The sequence below is a fragment of the Lissotriton helveticus genome, chromosome 4_1 (genome assembly GCF_964261635.1).
Source record: "Lissotriton helveticus chromosome 4_1, aLisHel1.1, whole genome shotgun sequence".
NCBI classification, from domain to species: Eukaryota; Metazoa; Chordata; class Amphibia; order Caudata; family Salamandridae; genus Lissotriton; species Lissotriton helveticus.
In genome coordinates, this window is record NC_136063.1 from 1,953,253,747 (window position 1) to 1,953,275,361 (window position 21,615).

The 21,615-nt window shown below is 41.2% G+C and overlaps 1 protein-coding gene across 7 annotated transcripts in view; it reads right to left on the minus strand.

Annotated features, from left to right (window-relative positions):
* Positions 1–21,615, minus strand: part of FGF13 (fibroblast growth factor 13) — a 1,132,668-nt gene that overhangs the window by 242,572 nt on the left and 868,481 nt on the right. For all 7 annotated transcript variants that reach the window (XM_078688624.1, XM_078688621.1, XM_078688626.1 and 4 more), the window contains one exon: positions 5,825–5,928. In XM_078688624.1, coding sequence (XP_078544750.1) covers positions 5,825–5,928 — 104 coding nt within the window. The remainder of the gene's footprint in view (positions 1–5,824; positions 5,929–21,615) is intronic.

Here is a 21,615-nt window from a genome sequence, read left to right on the forward strand (position 1 = left end):
AAATGAAGCTCAAACTTGTCTAAAGTCAAAGATCTCAACATATTACTTAAGACAGTCGTGACAAAAATCCACAGTTTATCCTTATTCAGTTCACAATTCAAAGTGCTTCATTTCGATAAAAACATATCTTAAAAGCATAAATACACATATTATTCCATAAAATTAAAAACATTTGATAAGACATCCTTATCGCCCATTGCAAAGTGCCAATAACTGTAAAATACATAAAAGCCATCCTGTGAACTTTGCGTATGATCAATTAAATGGGACATAGGGATTCAATTCATTAATACAGATTTTTAAAAACCAGATTAAATAATAACTTTAAGCCTTTGAGTTCTGATGGACCAAGCCCAGCTTAAAAACTTTGCGATACCGCATACATAAAATGTACGGGTGTCAGATTTAAGAACACGTAGTGCCACAGAATATTGCCTAGTTCCCAGTTCTTTACAGAGAGGCTTAAGCCAACGCCTCCTTGGCAGTTGATACAATGGACATGCAAACAGAACATGGGCCAATGATTCTACCCTCGTGGTACAAAAGGGGCAACTAGGTAGTTTCTGTCGGGGAGGCGCCCATCGAGCAGTAAACTCGCAGATCGGTAAAATACCAACCCTGAATTTAAAGTACAATGCCCGATCATGAGGTTTCTGGATAATATCCAGGTAGGGTTCGCAAAGTGCTACATCTTTGAACTCCATGAAGCTTTCAGTAAGCCTGCCTAGGTTAGGGTCGGAACGTTGTTTGGACGCTACCCAATTCCAGTAGATTCTCTTTTACACTACTTTAGTGGGGGCAGATTTAGTTACCCAGGCGTCCTTGAGGCCCAAGTCACATAAGAGGGTTTTAACGTGCTTGAGCCAACTGATTTTGTGCCAACCAACCATAGACATGACTTCTGACAGGCCCTCTGCGTACTTAGTTAGTTCTGGGGCGCGCCATAAGCGAGCCCATAGTAAGAGTGGTCGAAGTTTGGCGAGGTCGGATATTGCATGGCAACCCAGATCCATGAGCAGAGGGATCATAGGCGTACTCTGGGGGAGCGCCATTAGGTCCCTGAGGAACTTGTTTTCCGATCTCGTCAGCACGTCCACATTACCCAATCCCCATAACTCTGCGCCATACAGGGCAGAAGTCACTCCCTTGGCCTTGTATATGGCTATCACAGGGGCAATAGGCTTCGATGTTGTAGATCGCTGTTCTCGAAGAATGGTCCCCCCTACTCTTTTGCGGCACAATAGCATTTTCTGTAGGTGGGATGTCCACTGCGTGTTGTCAGAGATGCGAATGCCCAGGTAGTCAAAGACAGTGACCCTCTCCAGTTGGACATGGTTCAGGACAGGAGCCCTAATGGTTTTTTTGGGAGGATTTAATATCAGATATTTAGTTTTATCTGTGTTTATCACTAAGCCTCGCAAAGTGCAAAATGCTTGGAAGCTGTCTAGGAGAGTCTGCAGGCCAACAGGGGATTTAGAGATAAGCAGAGTATCGTCGTCGAACAGGAGAGTTGGAATTTTTTTGCCCGCCAGGGATGGTGCGTCAGATGGAATTTGCAATAAGTGCTGCACCACCCCGTTCACATATAAAGAGAACATGGTGGGAGCCAAAACACATCCCTGACGGACGCCCCTGTTCACCGGGATTCTGTCAGTCTTCTGCCCCTGCTGGCCCCACCTTACTTGCGCGAAGTTGCCTTCGTGCATCCTCACTAGTAGCAGGAGAAGATAACGGGGAATCCCCATCTCCAGGAGAACTCCCCACAGACGCTCCCTAGGGACAAGGTCGAAGGCAGTCTTTAGATCTATAAATGCGAAGTAAAGACTACCCCCGCCCAGAACGACCACTTTCCAATAGATAAGGAGCAGGCGAAATGCCTGCTCTATGGTCCCAGTTCCTGATCGGAAACCTGCCTGGTAATCGGAAAGGACTCTACTGTCATCTATCCATTGTTGAATTCTCTGGAGGATCACCTTCCCCACTACTTTTTGTGAGGAGTCCAGTAAACTTATTGGTCGGTAGTTGGCAGGGTCGTCCCTATCTCCCTTTTTGAAAATAGGGACGACCTCTGTCCCTTTCCACGACACAGGGACCTGTGCACCATTTACCATAGCGTTAATTAACATGGTAATGACCTTTGCCCATTTCGGCCGATCAAGATGGATAAGGTCTCCAGGGATACCCTCAAGACCTGCCGCTTTACGGGGAACAATGTAGTCAATTGCCCTTTCTACCTCCTTATGTGTGAAGGGATAAATATTTAGGTCCTCCTTAATTCCTGGGTAATTTAACCCATTACACTGCGAAGAGATATTCTGGGAACAGGAATAAAGTTTTGAAAAGTGGTCAAACCACCTTTGGGCAGATATATTACAAGTTATCAGGGTCCCGTCTGGCCTATTCCTTTCTCTAATAATGGTCCAGAAGCGTCCCGCATCCTTCCCCAAACTTGCCTCTTTCAATGCTTCCCAGTATCAATCTTCAGAGTCCTTTTTAGCTGATACTACAGCCCGTTTATACTCGCTCCTGGCCAATTTTAGCTGGTCTACCTGTCTAGACTTATTTTCTACGACCATTTTAAAATTTAGAATATGGTTGAACACCTTGCATTTGTGTAAACTGAATGTGAAAGCTCACCTGAATCAGGTTTGAAGGTGCACTGTATGAGTGTTTACGTGTTGATGAACTATTTATACTTAACAATTAGGTGCCAATATTTATAATAATTATTTATAAAATATGGTATAAGAGCCAGGCTGGATGCCTAAGACTCCTATGTAATATGCACTTTATTGATGTTATTATCGGCTTGGATAAGCCTTTGTTAGTATTGTAGATGGAAGCAGGTATGCATTGGTTTATTTTAGATCATTTTGCGATCTTAAGGTTTGTTTGTTTTTTAAATGATTTTTATTGGACATCAAAAGCAAGAAAAATCAATGTAACATACATTCACATATTCAGAACACAAGATACCATATCTGATGATCAAAATTTTACTTTTTCACCCCACTCTCCCCCCACCCACGGTGGATCCCCACAAAGAAAAAATACAAACCAAAATATATGAGAACCAGCCTGGGTGTATTGGTAATACATAAGCAATTAATCTTTGTTCAACCATTTAGTTAGGGATGCCCAGATCTTTTCGCCTTTGGCCCTTGCCCTGCTCTCCCTTCTTCTAAACACAGATATTTCCCAATTATATATAAATAATAATTTACTAAAGCAGACATGTATCGATGGAGGATTTGGATTGAGCCAGACCGTAGCCAGACAAAGCCGAAATACCGCCTTAGCTATGTACACCATTTTACGATCAGCTTCCTCCATCTTCTGATTAGAAATCCCTAACACAATCGCGATCTTAAGGTTTTGATGAAATAATTTGTTTATAGTGCTGTGCAGTTTAATAGACTATAGTCTAAATAAAGTTAATTATTATTATTACTACTACTGAAGTGCACCACCAAGAGTCATAACTGGCGCGATGGGCAACTTACATATTCTTCTGGAGCCAAATGTGTTAAAAGAAATCACTGCAAAGACTTTTTTTCTCTACTTTGCCATAAAAATTAAAAGTACAGTGCACTGTACAGACACCAGATATTTTTTTGCACTCCCAATTTATCCATGTGGCTTTTGGAACTGAGTTGTCCCATATATGAGTCTTCCTGATATTCAGTTCACACAAACCTTCAAGAAACTAAACATCTATTTTTAACAATCTCCTCTGATTTCCAAATGCATCAAAAAAGTGCAAACAGATTTTTTGCTATTGCAGTTACTGTACTTATCCATAGGTAACTTCAAGTGGAGTTTAATGCATGCCTGTGGTTAACGCAAATGAGTGCCGGATGGTTGGAATTTTAAGTTAAATGAAGAGCAATAGGATCGTCTTCTTCAAAGAAAATTACAATTGTCACTTTGTATGAGAAAAATCAACATCAATTGAATTTCACAAACTGTTTGTGTAAATGCTCTAAGCAAATAATTTATGTGCAATCACTTTTGAAATTTAGAGATGATCACGTTCTGATAGAATCAATTAGTACAATTCTAGTTGAAGAGCACTAACAAAATAAGTTTTTAGCATATTTTTGCAAATTAAAATTGAAGCACCCCAGTGAATAGAAAATGTATGTCAAAAGCATCCCTTCAGCAAAAAGGCCTACATTATTTACTGGTAATCTTAGGTACTCCTTTGTCCATTTTCCTTGCCACATTCCCTAAGTTATTATGGAAGGGAGGAAAGGGTCCCTGAAGGTTATGGTAAGTACTGCGCCTAAAAATGGCAGATGACCATCTGATATATGCACATTTCCCCTGTAAGATGGATACATTTGTGTGATGCACTGTGCTAAGGCCTCACAGTTTACAGTGATTGCCAGCATAATATATTGGTTTAGTAGTACTGTGCTCTTGTGATCTTAACTGTTTTAGTGGCTAGTGCCAGGATATCAGTTGGTGACTGAGCGCTCAATAAATTCTAAAATATATAAAGAAATGGTAAATCTTTGAACTGTAGCTCATGGTGGCAGAAGTTCTTCATTAAATCAGTGGCTTCTGAAGACAAATTCATGACGACTTTAAATACTTATGAAATGGAGTCACCAGTAACATTTTAATGCATGCCCTTCAAAGCTGTAAGCACTAGCACACTTCCCTGCCTGGCCAAATACATTAATGCCACAGGAGACCTAAGCAATGCAAGAAGTCTGGATTTCATCTAACTGAAAATGTTTGAATGTAAGAATGTAAAAACCACGGGATAAGCATTCTCTATATGTGCTCACAGAAGCTGGAGCATCAGCCTTACACCTACCAACCTGGCACTACTTGTCAGAATTCAGAAAGGACTTTCCACTTAAAGAGGACTTTCACCAGTCTATGATTAGATTTACCCAGTGCTTAATTTGTACAAAAACATACGTCCCAGGGCTCTGTTCACGACATAATGCCCCTGCCCTGCTGCCAATTATAGTAACATCACAACTTCTAACCATCATACTCCTACAACTGTGCCAATTCGGTCTATTTCCGGCCCCCAGAGAATGGCTTGTGCAACGGGTGATAGTCATTTTTAATGTATATTTAATTAAAAATGAACACACTTGTTCTGGTCATCTTTTAATGAGCCAGACAGCGCCACCTTGTGGCAGACTGTTACAAGTGCAGGTGTTGACGATTAAGTACCGGTGCCGAGCATCGGAAACCACCGGCTCGAATTAAGCACTGAACTTAAGCTCCTCAGGCTTGTACAGCAAAACCAAAAAGCTCTTCCTACCTTCCGCTCTCGCATGTACAAAATCCGCTGCCTTCCTTATCCCTCATCACACAAGCCATATAGCTTCATTCCCATACGTACAGTGCCCCACAGCTCTATAGCCATCCAGACTTACGCGGTATAGATTAACCGATGCAAACACATGTATACCATGTTCAGTTATATAAACCAGGAGCTTTAAGAAGTTGGCATGAAACCTACGCTTTGGGGAACGCTTTTACATGGAAACGGCAAACACGGTATATGTTTGTTTTAGGAAATAATAATAAGCTATCATGTCAAACAGGCCAAGATGCATAAAAAAAATTATATTAAAAAGTCATTATCACCTCGTTCACATCAATTATTCAACACATTTCATTTCCTGGCTTTATGTTATATTCTTTGTGGACGGCAAAGCAGCTGTAACTCAGACCTGACTCTCTTTGTGCACAGGGAATTCAACGGCTGTTGCTAAAGAAAGCCCTTTTAGTGCCAGCTATAAAAGTATAGCTATTGTGACTTATGACCATATATAAAAGTAGACTGAGAACTTACCGATGTGTAAAGGTAGCCTTCACCGTTCATTGCCAGATATAATTTTGTTTGGACACCTTGAATAGCTACTACTCGTAAACCCACGGGTATAAGGTTAAATATAGCTGAGAAGGAAAGAAGAAGAAACACAATTACAAGAAACATAGAAGGAGGCACATGTGACTTCATTCACATACTGACAGCAATTAAACATGCTACTAGAAACACGGGTGAGTGATTTAAACTCTCACTGCAGACTTCTGGTGTGACAAGTAGCTCACGAATTCGTACACTTGCAAGGCCAACAGGTCTGTTTCTCCTTTCAAGGTCGATAACTGAGTTCCCTCAAACTGAATAAGAGTAACACCTGTCATTTACAGCAATTAGAAATGGCAAACTATGCACCGATAATAGCTATAGAGAAACAAGTGCTTACCATTCCCTTTGTATTTCTCATATTATAAATAGAATTTATAATAAAATACTCCAATTTGAAATGCCAGGAAAGTCAATAAAAATGTGCAGTCAAATTATAAAATTGTGCGCTATACTTCACTCTATATATATACTGGGATCAGGCATTTTTGGACATTCACTCTGAGTTCTTGAAAAATGTTCTGACGAAATAGATTTAAGTCAGTGATAGGACATAACTCTTCGAAAGTTTCCTTCACAGGTAGTCAACAATTGTCAGTGGTTTAAAGCAGATTCAAAATTGCCAGTGGATACAGCAAGATTCTTTAAAAGGCTACCATTGCATTGGTAGGATAGTCAAAAGCAACCAGGAAAATGTACCCTCACGTCACGCCTCACTGTCATTTGACCTCTTTATTCCAAAGTGATGCAGTTTATATTCTTAGTGACTTTAATTGTGAACATTCAAGATATTTGAATGTAGCCCTGGACCTGGCAAATCCCTCAAATTCACCAACTACTGACAAGTTCACCGCACTCCACATCAAATGGATTCCAGATAGTTTCACTTTATTTTTATTTTATTTTGAAAGTTTTATATAGCGCAAACATGAGCACCAAGGGTATTAGAGCATTTTACAGACTATGCATCACAAAGGTTATAAACAAAACAAAACAGAATAAACAAGGCAACAAAATCAAAGTCTAATTGACAAACATTATTCTGAGGGAAAAACAGACACAAAGGAATCGACAGCGCAACAAGGTCACAATCTAGAATTGTCCAAGAAACTTGTGAACCAGGTGTCTGCGCTAGAGTCAACCGGTTTGGACCCAGAATCATATGAAGGAGCCATACTAAGGAAGACATTTCTTCATCAAGAGTCCTTTGACTTCTTTTTTTAAAGAAGACCTTGGAGGGGTTCACCCTGACTTCGGGAAGGAAGGAAGTCCCAGATCCTTGGAGCAATCCCAGAGAAGGTTCGATTATAGATCTTTTTTTTCTTTAATTTTTGTGGTTTTACCAAAAGGGTGCTGGAACTTCTGGCGGCTCTAGAACCGCAGGAGAGCTCCAGTTTCCGAGCAAGGTACAGTGGGGTCTTGAAGTGGATGGCCTTGTAAGCCATACATGCAATTATTAACTGTATCTGACTTTCATATGGAAGCCAATTCAGGTCCCTCAAGTCCCGGAGAGATGAGGTGGAATTTTTTTGCGCAAGTTAGGACCTAGCAGCGGAGTTTAGGGAAGCCCTTAGAGGAGCTGTCCTCACTCTAGGCAAGCCACAGAGTTTTGCGCTACCATTGTCCAGCTTTGAAATCACAAATGCTTGTACTGCAACCTTTAGGTCTTGAACAGAAAGAAAGGGTTTGAGTTTCCTGAGTAGGTGGAGTTGGAAGTTCACTACTTTGGTGAGGGAACTGATGTGCTTCTGCATGTTCTGGCTTTTGTCCAGAATGATACCCAGAGAAGATGCCGAGTCCATGAGGTGCAGTTTGCAGTTAAGAGCAGTCAGCTGATTCAGCCATTGCTCCATGACAGGGGATTGGTTTTGGGGTGAGATCAGTAAGAATTCTGTTTTAAGAGCTTCTCAACTTCAGATGATTACTTGTCAGCGAAATTTGTGTTTCCAGCAGGACTGAGTTGAGGGACTGAATGTCTTCAGGGGAGGCGATCTTCAGGTATGGTTGGGTATCATACACGTACATATGATAATGAATGCTGGATGATATTGGAATTTCTGTTAGAGGCTCCATGAACAGGTTAAAGAGCGAGAGCGTGGGGGACAGTCCTGAACCTTGTGGAACCCCCAAGGTAACCGGTACAGGATGTATCAAGTAGTGGTTCACCTTGAAGCTTTGTGATCTGTTGTGAAGGAACAAAGAGACGAGAGGTCAAGAAGGATCAATAGGCATGCTTCATTATGATCCAACATTCTAAGTGCATCATCCACTATGTGTGTTAGCGCAGACTCCATACTGTGACCAGGATGAAAACCAGATTGGCATTGGTCCAGGAGCTGGAAGTGGTCGATCCGATGCCAGAGTTGGGCGAGCACACATTTCTCCAGGAGTTTTGCTAAGGTGGGAATGTTGATGATTGGGCGAAAGTCAAGAAGATCCGACGGATCAGCATTAGGTTTCTTTATGATCGGGGAGACTTGACCTGATTTAAGGCACTCCAGAATAGCACCTTGCATAAGAGAAGCATTGACAATCGTTGTCCAGAGGATTAGTAAGGAGGATTTCACATCCGGGAACAGATTCAATGGCAAATGGTCATTGTATTGATTGGAAGGTTTCAGCGTTAACAGCATTTTGTGTATAGTGGGTTCATCCAAGGTTTGGAACAGACGCAGAGATGCATTATTTTTGGGGAGAAAGAGCTATGAAGGGTCGGAGCTAGTCGACTCTGAAGGATGTGGGTGTTCAGAGGACCACTCGGGAGGAGATTCCGCGCCAAGCTTAATTCCCTCTCGATCCTATTAGACTCATCAGTGAAGAAAACAGCGAATTCTTTGCAGTTCTGGAGTGACCCTTGACCCGCAGAGGAGAGGTTAGGATGATTGTTAGCTTGGGACTTGATGAGTTCGAACAGTTTTTTTGGACGTTTTTTTCTAGATCTAGTTGCGTTCTGAAGAAGGTGGTCTTCGAGCATCTGACGTGTTTATTGTTAGTGCTTTGCAAGGATCTCAAGTAACAAAGATGCTCAAGGGAGGGATGCAATAGCCATGTCATTTCTGCAAGTCTAAGATTTTTTTTTTCAGCATTAAGACTATCATTGAACCATGGTTTGGAGCATTTAGAGGACACTCGTTTAAGCTGAAGTGGTGCTACGGAGTCAAGTACATTAGGCATTGCGTGGTTATAGTGGGCCATCAGGTCATGGACATCGGACATGTTCAAAGGGGGTGGCAAGATGCTATCACAGAGCACCATCAAGTCTTGCGAGTTGATGTTCCTTAAACATATTTTCAGTTGTTTGGGGTTTTTAGGTTGGGATCTGCCTGCTCTTAACGATGCAAGGATGAGGAAGGTGATGCAGATGTGGTCTGTCCAGTCACATGGAAGGATCGACTCTAGGAGGAGAGAATTGGGCTTACCAATGACCAGATCTAGCATGGCTCCTTTGTTATGCATAGGGCTGTCACATAATTGGGTACGGTTCAGGTCAAGTAGGAAGGATTTGAGGCTGGTGACAATCAAATCATTTATGTAATTCCAAGTGGAGGTTGAAGTCTCCCAGGAAGATCTGAGTGCCCTGGAAATCCACGTTAGATGAAATAATATCCATGATCTGTTCTGTGAAGGGAAGGTTATCACGAGGGGGGTGGTGTAACGTATGCAGTTTGCATGTGTGATTGTTACTCCCTGTGACTTCAATGCATAGATATTCACAAGACGGCAGGAGGTCGGCAGGAATGACTTACACTATTAGATTACTACGATGTAGGCATGCAATGCCTCCCCCTTGACCACTAGTTCTATCTAACTTAATGATATCAAAGTTGGGAGGCATTAAAAGGTCCAGGATAGGAGCGGCTGAGTCATTTAGCCAAGTTTCATTCAGCATGAAAAGGTCAAGATTTTGGACAGGGAGGAGATCAGCAATATGTGCCACGTGTTTGACATCTGACCTGCAGTTTAGGAGCACTCATTTGAGGCTAACGGGGTTGTTGTTGATGGAGGAAGCGTGGGGTTGACTATCGTGAGGTTGTTCATGTTTAAAGTTCTAGTATTTAGCTTAGGTTCCCTGAATGGATCAGTGGGGATTGATTTGATTAGATGCAAGTTAGATGGGGTGGAAGGAAGTGGCAGATCATATGACAGTAGGAGAGATTGAATATCACTCTCAGACGAGGAGGATCTACATCTGGGCAGGCGAGAGGGGTCATTCGGATGCGGAGCGGAGGCCCAAATATGGGGTGTGTGGGTGGAGTGGAATGTGGTTCGCCTAGGATATGGGGGGAAAGGCGCCGGGTACCACCGAAATCCAGGCACGAGCGAAGATAGAGATTGGTCTTGAGGGAGAGGCTTAATCTAGAGTCAACTGATAGATCCTCTGTGATGTAAGATAGGCTATGAATATTAGCCTTAAGTTTCTGAAGGCAGGGTATGATCTCGTCTTCCAAAGAGGTATGTGAAAGAGGAAGTGAGGCTAGGACCCGGGGACCCTGCGGCTGAGGATAGTTAGTGGGGGAAGGGACAAGAGGGGCCGGTGGTGAAATGGAACTGTGTGCTTGGAGAGATGTGTGGCATAGGGGAGGAGGGGACGGACAGCAGGTGTCCCTTTCCAGCATGTGTTGCCAGGTCGGGATTGTGGGTAGAGCTGGTGGACGGGATCGTAGTGAGTCAGTATCCCAAATGCCAGTGTTTCCTTACTTGTTTCTTGCAAAACGAAGGGACAGTCAGGGGGGCTCAAACGGGACCGTAGGAGATCAGGCCAATGAACGCATTATGCCCAACCTTCACCTGAAATTATTATTATAATTTTTTAATTTATTTTCTTTTCATCTAGCGCCACGGTCTAATTCACGAGACGCTCTGGGATCACAACGAGCACGGGACAGTTTCACCGCATCTGCAGCTTGACTTCTTAAAACGACCTAGCTGCTCGGACCATATAGCAGGCTGAGAGGCGTAGTGCACAATACGGTGGCTGTTGATACCACCCAACCAGCTGTTCAATCACCAGCACTCTTCCCGGATATCATTCTTGGACTTGGAGAATTTGGTTCTACAAGAGGTTCACTTTTAAAGAATATAAGTGATATCAAGTATATCAATCAGTACATTACTCCCTGTCTGGCCCTTCCATGCTTTGCTGTATAATGTGCACGCTTCCTTTAAAGCTTAAGCAGGCTCTGTATTTCAGGGATGTCAATCGTGTGATGGAGATACATTGCTTCCCAATCAGTTATAGGACTAGAGTGACAAGACCTCAGTGCAAGTAAGCATCTTACTAGCCGCTGGAGATACATTTGTTTCACAATATTTCTGGCGTTCGCCAAAGACACAAAGCTAAAATGTTAACAGTAACATTTCAGATCTAAGTGCGCGACGAAGCAATATATTTCGGGCATAATGAAGATTAATAATGCAGCAGCATTTTATGTACGGAGGAATAGTGTTTCATCAAAACATTTTAGATTATCAGATCGGCGCACAAGGTAATTGAAAGTGTCAAAAATGTGTGGATGATTACTTCTGCACAACAGTTTTCATAAACAACCTCTCAGCTGTAGGACAAGCTGTACTGTACTATTGCTATTGGCTTACAAGATGTGCAATATTAATATTCTGACATGTGTCCATGACAGCCTCGTAACCTGTCAGAGTCATAACAGGCTGACAGCAGTGGGAGTTCCACTGAGAGTACAATAGCATGCAGGCTTCAAAGAGCTGGAACCTGCAAGTCAGGCCTCAACCCATAGCTAAGGTCAAATATCCAGAGTGTTCCTATACACACAGAGTGAATTGATGTATTTGCTATTGTAAAAGCTAAATAAACAACTGAAAAACATGTTTTTGAAGTCTGACACGGTTGTCTCTTCCACTACAACATAATAATATTATGTTTTTATATATTGAGAAGAAGTATAAGGTAATCCATTACATCATAAAAAAGTCAATTACCAATATTGCCTTCATATAAACATCATATTTGAAACATTGGGACCATTGTTATTTCCCTATTGTATTTCCTTGGTATTTTTTAGACATAAAGTAAAGTGCAGCGTGCCTGAACAACATCCAAAATACATCATCTTGGATTGAAAGATGGGAATCTAATGTTGTAACACACCAATCAACTGTGTTATTTTAAACATAAATAAAGTGCTTTGTGCGGGCATTCCCTTACAAAGTTTGTTATAGATACAAACACTAAGATCAGATCCTAATTCATCAGCAGTGCTGTTTTAGACATCAATAAAGTGCATTGTGAAGGAACTAGATTAAAAAAAGAAAACATTTTTCCTACCCATTATACAAAAATATTCAGTGCTTAGATAAAGTGAAATTCATCAAAAACTTTCAAAAAGCGCATTCGTCCCTGAGGTAAGCATATATTGTTGTTGTTTTCTTTTTGTGCCATTTTTCTTCCCTCTCTTTTCCCTCTCCTCTTTAAATTCATACAAATAGTATTATTCTTAACCTTAATAAAGTGCATCTCTTCATATTCCACCCCAGCCAGTAGCCAATAACTCTCAATATAAAGTGGGATTGTCCCTTATCAAATAACTATCACTATAAAGTGCGATTTTTCCTTAGCTCATGCTTGGCTTCATAGAACATCATCATTGGCTTCATTGAATATTCCCTGATATTATTTACGCCATTTTATACTTCTAAACTTTCTATTGCATCCATATATTGCCATGCAGTGATAAATCTATTTATATCGCCAACCGCTTTTGCATAGACTTCTTCAAATTTCTGTGTTCGATTCATTTCATTATGCCATTCTAAGCACATTGGTACTTGTCCTCTACTTCTGCATGAACAAGGATCGTGCCACTAGAGATCCAATCTCAATAAATGTTCCCCCCCCTTAATCATTGGCAAATGTTGCCTCTGCCTTAATAAGCCAAAGAGCGCAACACCAGCCTCAGGTTCAATTTTTCTCTGCAAGCCAATGCTCAAAGCAGAAAATACTTTATCCCAGAACTGCACAATCAACAGGCAGGTAAAAAAAGTATACAGCCAATCGCCTCATCCCAGCTGGTGACAACAAAAACACCCATCCTCTTGTTCTGGATACATTCTATGGAGGGCTTTAGGTGTATTATATGCCATCCAGCATGACAAAAATTACATTCTCATGAAATTTGCAGCCCTTAAGGCCTCATTGGCTAATTTCGAGATCGCCTGCCACTCGACCTCAGAAAAAGTGCGTTGTGTTGCCTGAGTAATGTTATCTCAAAAACCTTTCACCAGGTTGCACTCTCCTTGATTCCGTAAAAATTTGTACCAATTTCCCAACCCCCTTAACTTCGTTCTAAAAAATAAGCGACCATGCTGGTGACGAGACTGTACTAGATGGAAGACACCATTTTTTCAGTAGGTGCCTAATCTGCTGAGCCCTGCAGCAATCCCTGCATCTAGCTTAAAGATCCTACCAAGTAATACAACTCCCCCATCAGAAAATGGCTCAATTCTTTAAAACCGTTCGTCTTCCAACAACTTAGATGACTGTTTTGTATTTGGAGGCCCAAAAGTTTGCCTTCCTTAAGCTGCAAATATTCATACATTGCAGAATGAGCATTTATGGAATAGAATGTCTGAAGTCTGGTGCAGTATTCCTGTAATGTTTACACTGTTTTTTTCCAGAAGTTTACCTGTCTTTATATAAACCGGAAGCTGACATTCAGCTTCCTGCACCATCTGTTCCAGAAAAAAATATCCATTTATCTTTTGATGTCAATTCAACGTACTAATATATCTATAAGAGAGGCTTTGTAATATGTACTTGTATGAGGCAGTGCCAACGCCCACGGATTTATATCCAGTTGAAGCATTGGAGTTTCACCCTACATATCTTCATATTATAAATAAAATGTCAAAAAAATGCTTTTGATTCTTTAAAATAGGTCATATACATTTTTATCGGAACATTAGTAAAAAAAAAAAAAATCAACAAAGTAAAATAGCCATTTTTATCAGAGCTACTCAGCCAATTAGTGTAAGACAAAGAAGTGGACATCTGTCTAATAAGTCTATAATCTTTTTCAACATTGCCCCATAATTCAATTTATGGAGCTCCACATAACGATTAGTTACATATATCTCCATAGATTGAATCAGATTGGAAGAGGAAGCTTGCTGCTGAAGATTACAAGGAAGGATGCTAAAAGAGGTCATTCTGTTTTATTATGATGAATTTTATTTTCCCCAATCGACTGGAACTGCTCAATCTCTGCCAATGTTGTTTTGAAAATGTGTTCTTCAGGCATGAGTTATAAAATGATGTCATCTACAAACAATTTTAACTTACGCATGCCTGCTATTGGTGCTTCTATACCCAGGTTTGTCCTAATACTTACAGCCGATGGTTTAATAAAAAAGATAAACAATACGAGTGACAAGGAACAGCCCTGTTGAGTTCCCCAATTTATATCAACCATCCCAGAGAATTAATAAAGACCTGAGCCCCATGATATATATTGTGTAATATGATGATTTGAGAAGGAAAGTCAAGCCTCTTAAGGCCATAAAAAAGAGCTTCCCAATTTACCAGGTCAAATGCTTTCTCTGCATCAACTAACATTATCAGTGTGGGTATCTGATTCGATTTAAAAAATACAATGCATGAGCTAGAAATTCAGTATTAGATGACATCAGCCTACCAATCACAAAGCAGGTATGATCCTTGTGAATCACCCTCTGAGCAGCCAGAGTGAAAAGATTTGTCCAAAGTTTTATTAACATTTTATCATCAGTATTTAATAAACTAATCAGCCTTTATGAGTTCACATCTCAAGGAATCTTTCCCTTTTTTACAAAACTGACAAAGATTCCTTAAAAATTGATGGAACCTCTTTTCCTTTTTTGACAAAATTAAAAATCTCTGTTAATAAAATAAGGTATTACTTTCTCCAAGAATGCTTTATAAAATTGTGTTGGAATGCCATCATTACCACAAGCCTTCCCACAAGGCATTTGGGCTAAAGACTGCTAGATTTCTAATGCTGTAATATCAGCTACTAATCCCTCTACCTGTATACTTTTCAGCTGTGGTAATTTAATAGCATAAAAATACTGATGTATTGTTTCCTTACAGGCCGTTTATTTGGTAGCATACAAATTATTATAGTGTTCCAAAAGGATTTAGCCACCTTATCCTTTTAAGAGACCAAGGCCCCCCGACCCCTGTTTGTGCAGGTCAGCAATTAATGTGGCCTCCTGCTTAACCCTGGTTGACCAAGCCAGGTATTTCTCTATCATCAGGCTTTCCTCATACACCGCTGGTAAAACATCCATAAGGTATTAATTTCCTCTATAATAAAAATTTCCCTTAGCTCATGCTTGGCTTCAGCCAGCTGCAAATCCGCTAAAGCTTGCTCCCCCAAAGAACTGATCAGTTTGGAGTTCAGCTATAAGTGACCCCCAAGTTTTAGATTGTGAAGACATAAATGGCATCATCTGGCCACTCATTATTGATGGAACATAATAATATTATGTGTTATAATAAAACACAAACTCCATGAAATGACTCAAAGTGAAATGGAGTTTATGATTATAATTTTAAAGAAAACCGCTGCTCAAATGATCCAGTTATCATTAGCGATGCAACCATATTGCCACAGATTAATGATCTATACTCTAACAAATGACATAAAATATGGCATAATTGATGCATTGCTGTCAACAACACATTGCAACTACAATACTTATTATACATCAAATGCATGGTAACGTTGTAATACAGGGCGATGAAAGGCATCAGTTCCACTGACAGCTAAATGATGAACTCACATGCATGCCATTGAAAACAAAGGCTGTAATTCCATTTTCAAAAAATAGATGTTCTCTTAGAGATTACAACTAGTCTAAAAGGTGCACTTCCCCTGAATGTTAGCAGGTGTCCTAACAGAATCTATGGAAACTAGAGACTGCTGTTACACTGGAGCACACACAAAGATTACAAAAGGCTTGTGGTACCACTGAATGCAATCAGATATTCTCACAAAGACACCGTGCCAAAGTACAGCTGCAATGGCAAACAGAGGGCCTCAGAGAAATTAGACATAAGGGTACAGTTACTCTGACAACCAACTAACATGGTAACACCAATTACTTAGACCTGAAATCGTCTAATTACACAGACAGATGACAGGTCTTCTATCAGTGATTTTGTAAAGACACAGGGCAGCAGTCTCATTTAATTGACAACCACTTGATGTTGTCTCAGGCAACCTATTTAAAGCTGCTTTGCTCCTAATGAAGGACAGTTGCCCTCTCAGTCATTAAATGGTGACCGTTGCCCCTCCTGTACCCTAATAATCCTGTGATTTGCCCATAAATGCAGTTTGCATGTTGTGTACTCCTATTCTAAAATGTATTTCCTCAAAAATGTTATGATTTGCCATAGATATACCAGCACATGCATAGGGTGGGCATGTGCGGTGATGCCATTTGGAACATCTTTAGTGTTGTCACGAGTAACGTTTCAGATTATGGGGTTTATTTAGAGTTTGGCGGACAGTTTATCCACTCTATATCAGACGAACCATCTTGCTTCTGCTGGCGGAAACCTTAGACCGATCGCCCTATGGACATCTAATTGTAAGTTTATGTACCTATTCCAGGCACAATCCAGGTAGAAAACTCCAAGAATGCAACCCGCTAGGTTTTTGTTTTTCAAAAACAAACTTCCACTTTTAGAGTTTGTTTTTGAAATACAAAAAAGTTTGCTGATTGGCCACATGAAACTTCGTTGCTGCTCAGAAAATTTACTGCACCACTACCACAGCAGCTCTTCTGAAGGCATAAGGATCTTTTTTCTTAGATGGAGATCTCTGGATATGTTGGGCTGCAGTCCTCTTGGGTAGCAGAGTATATGCCTCCAATGCCCAGGCAGGATGGAGTCAGTCCACATTTCCTAAATTTGGCCCATGTTAATTATGATTTTACTGTGTGAATGTGTACACTCTAACACCAGCCAAGAGTCTAGCACCTTGGGGGCAATTCTTTGGGTTTAGGAGTCACTCCAGCAGAGGCCAGCAGCAGGGGTCGGTAGGTCCACTTGGTACTGATCAACTGGGCAGTTGCAGGGAAAGGGCTCTTGAAGCTTGGGGTATCCCTGTTGCTGAATCAGAAGTTAACCCAACTAACCCCTGGGGCATCTCAGGGGTCCTGGGTTCAAGACAAGCAGGCCTGTCTTCCTTCAGGTTTCAGACAGCAGGGCAGTCCTTCTTCTGAGTCTATACAGGTCCAGGAATGTTCTGAGGAGAGATTCTGAGGATGCCACGTGTATGCCCAGTGGCAGCCTGTGTGTGGCCCCCCCGCCCCCAGTGTTTGGCTCCAATCTGTGTATGCAAACAAAGGCCAGGCAGACCCATGTGTTGGCTGCATCATCCAGTGACAGAGCAAGCATCTTCAGAGGTCAGGAGGGGGCTAGGTACAGCCCTCAGTACTTCCGCCCCAGACCATCCTGCTCCCAAAGCCCTCTTGTGCCCAGTCTGGACGGAATACATGTCATTCCATAGGAGAGCCATTAACTAACATGTGATCCCAGACACAGGCAGAAATTTGGTTTAGCTAGAAAAAATCCCTAAAAGTGGCATTTTAACAATAGTACTGTAAAATCTAACTTTGAAATGAGTGGAAGAAGTATTTCTTTAACTGCTCGCAAACTGAAATTATTACTTATGAAGTGTAGTGAGGGAACCAAATATTATTCTATGGGAGACGTAGCCTTGCACCAGTGAAAAACAACTCTGGGGGGGTTTTCACTGACAGGACATGTAAAATGTAGATTCACATGTCCTACTTTTTAAATATCATGCACCTTGCCCTGTGGGCCTTTAGGGCCTAATCAATCAATAGGAGTCTAGGGGGAAAAAAAAGGAAGGTAAGGCCGCCCTCCAATCGAGCAACTGTAAATAAAACACGCCTTACCTACAATCAATACATCCAACTTTATTGACCAACAAGGATAATCTGAAGGACCATCTAGATCATCCTAAGTGTGTTAAATAGCACTAATCTCATGGGTCAAGGATGTGGCTTTAAAGAAAAGGGTAGATACAGGTTCCCACAACCACCAGAAAACATGTGTGGAAACTGAGAGAGTGCCTCACGGACGTAACTCCCGAGGGGGTTCCTGGTTAACAGTGCCCAGTGTACCCACTTCTCATCATCGGTCACTCTCTCTGTGTGCAGTGTATAAAGATGACCAACAAAAGACAGTAACCAAGTGTATAAATATTAAAGGTGGTATGTAAAAAATAGCTAATACCAAAATGCACATTTATAAAGAGTGTACCAGTGCACCTCTAGCCCCAACAAAAAGAAATAAACCAATATATAAAGTGCAACCAAAGTTGATTTAAAAACGATTTGTGGTAAGGTTGCTAGCTCTCAATCTTTATTCTGGTGCTGCAAGCCTTCCAGATTAAAAATGGATTTTCATATACCATACAAGTTCACAGTGCCGACATGTTTCATTGCTCTTATTTCAGCAATTTCATCAGGGCAGTCTGGGGTTCTTAGTTCATAATCATCACACTTATATATGTATTGGACCTTAGGGATGCCACATCCGGACGTACCGGCAACCATACACGGAACTCCGTGTCCTCCGATCACGTGTCCTCCGGTAACTTGGTATAACAACTCAAGCCCGTTTTGCCGCGTCCTTCCGGCGCTTCCGACGGTCCCCAATTAGGGGCCTACCTTAGAGGTGATTTATACATTTTAACACGCACTGTCAATGCTAATATGTCTGGCTTTAAAGAAATATTGTATGGTAATGTGAAGCATTATGAGTACATTTCATTGGAATAGATATGTATTTGTGTGGAAGCAAAGAACTGTACAACAATATATGTCTGCAGGGTAGTTACACTGTCATGTAATCACAAAGGAGCTCAGAGGGAAAAGACAGTACCTACGGGATAGCCCTCCACTCAATTAAATTCAATAACAACAAATCCCTGTACCCTGGATTTTAGTTAGCAACCGTCTAGTCGACATGAGAACCCAAAATGCTGTACCACTATTATGATTCCAAAAACACCCCCTATTAATTTATGGTTAGGTGTATGTTCTCTAATGTCATATTATCCAACAAAAACCGCTGTTTGTAACTAAAAGTGGGAGAATCCAGGAAAGATTCAACTCAACACATCCAATATTGTCTGTCCCACTGAAACAGTCCATCCATCCACACTCAAACCATAGATAGATGAAAAAATGTGTGGCGGAGAGGAAGGCACCTCAAGGGCGTACAACACTCGGGGATCTTGGCAGATGTTACCAATACTCAGCCCCTTTCTCATCATTGGTTGCCATTCCTTTTCCAAGTAAAAAACAGTGTCAAAGCAAAAATTTGTGCAAACAGAAAGGTGCTACACAGGAAGCACAGAAAATTTGCTGCCTGATGTGACAAAACAGGAAAGAGTGAGGCTTAAAATCAATAGACACACCAATTGTACAACTTTTGTTACTGTACTGGTGAATTAAAAAGGCTGGTAGCTTACTGTCGCATACCACTACCTGTAACCGACATGTTTCACTGCCCGGTAGACTTTATGGCAGATTCATCAGGGTTCACCACTCTGTCACCGCACCAGTGTTGGACATCTTTAATTAGGAAACTGTCGAGTTGAAAAACAAACCCTGCATAAAATTAATTCTGGACCAAATACACCTCCCCTACATACCCAATTGTGAAAGATAGGGAAAGACAGGTTCATTACCCTCAACCAGCCATGTCCTCTCATACCAGCTGGTCAGGACAAATCTCCGCCCTGTTGTGGATTGTTATATCAATCTGTGAATAAAAACGTAATTTGAATTATATTGTCTTCTGCCTTATTATACAGCGTTGTCCCAACTCAGGCACTGATACTCAATCAAACAGCGCACCACTAGCTGTATATATCAACCATGCTTGTTCCCAAGCTGTGTATAAAATGCGCTGGGTGTTGAACCTAAACACACTCGTGCTGTGATGTTAATGCATGGCTAATCGGATTCTGGTCAGCATTGTAAAAATTGACCAAAGCCTCTTTCGGCCATACTTCGCAATGACGTGCAAGGTAGTGCATGAAGGCCAAACTTCCTAATGACGAGCATGATAGTGCATGGAGAATCACCACATTGTTGTTGTTTAAACATCATATCACCAGCACCTACTCTACAATGCCGGGTACAACGCTCAACACATTCTTAAGGCACTCACTGTGAATGGAATTAACACAACCCCTCTATACATTAGGATCGAGTTCTCGTCTCTGTATCAAAACAAAGCAAGACGATATTGTCAAAATTAACTGAAAATTTTACTAGGCCTGATTAGAGTATCCCACCCTCTACTCCTCACCGCACAAAACGGAACCAGGACCGTATCTCATCCCAGGAACACTGACATAAACAAATCCCCGGCTTTTAAAGAACCTACTCCGATGTTGATTCCTGTTCGCGTCCAATCACGTGATCGGAAGGACGCGCGAATTGGAGGACCCGGCACACAGAATAGCACAACACAGCTACCTACTGCGGGCGCCATCTTAGAATGGGGTTTCTAACTGTATAACAACCCACGCCGGTTCTAATTCTAGGGACGCACTTCTACTATTTAGATATTCATTATTGAATGCAACCCCCAGAATCTTTTTCTTGAGGATAGACATACAGCTATTGATGATTCATTCCTTCTATCCCTCGCTACAATGAAAAAATCACGTACACTGTCAGACAAGACCTAAAAATACATCCATGTAGTCTAATAAATGCCTCCTCTCATCTGTGTTACTGCCAGGGATAACAAAAACAAAATTATTATGTTATCTAAAATACTTTACTAGCATTCCAAGGTCACGTCTGTGCCCCTGAAAGTTCAAGCTTAGGCAAATGGATAAATATGACAAAATGATCACAGATGAGTGGAGGATAAGCCCGTTGTTTACTGAAAGCACACAACTTCGGCCCAATCAAAACATGTACTTCAGTCTCCCAGCATGTGGGAAGATTCAAAGCCACTCTCTAGTGATGCTCACATAATTGTCTGGCAGCAATCTGCACTGTCAAGCCAGACCATAAAAAGGAACATTGACACCCAGCAAAAGCTTTATTTGACTAGAACAAAGCAGCAGTTTAATACTGCACTACAGACTGCAGTAGCAAGCCTGAGACGTGTTTACAGTGCTACTTTATTTGACTGCCGAATAAGTGCTGCAGTCCTCTTGTAGCACTTAATTTACAGGCCCTCGGTACATGTAGCACCATGTATTAGGGCCCTATAAGTAAGTTAAATGTGCCAAGTAGGTGTATACCAATTTTATCATGTGTGGAAGTGAGAGCATAAGCACTTTACTACTGTTTAGTAGAAGTAAATTGCACAAAATCCTAATGATAGCAAAAACAGGTTCAGCAAAAATGGGGTAATGAATGCAAAAATCTGGATACAGCACAAAATATGACCATTTCCAACAGTAATCAACTCTAATTAAATGTCTGATATTAACTGCACAGGGAAAGCCTAAAGTGTATATACTGAAGATGGAGGTCAGATAGTAAAGAGTTAAATCATTAGCAAGATAGACTGGAAGAAGAAGAGAGTAATATCAGTCAATGGGCTGATAATGGAATATCTTCAGCAAATAGTACATTATGTATTAAGGGTTGGCTTCACAGCACAGCTGTCACAAAACCAAAAGTGTTTTTTAAAAAAA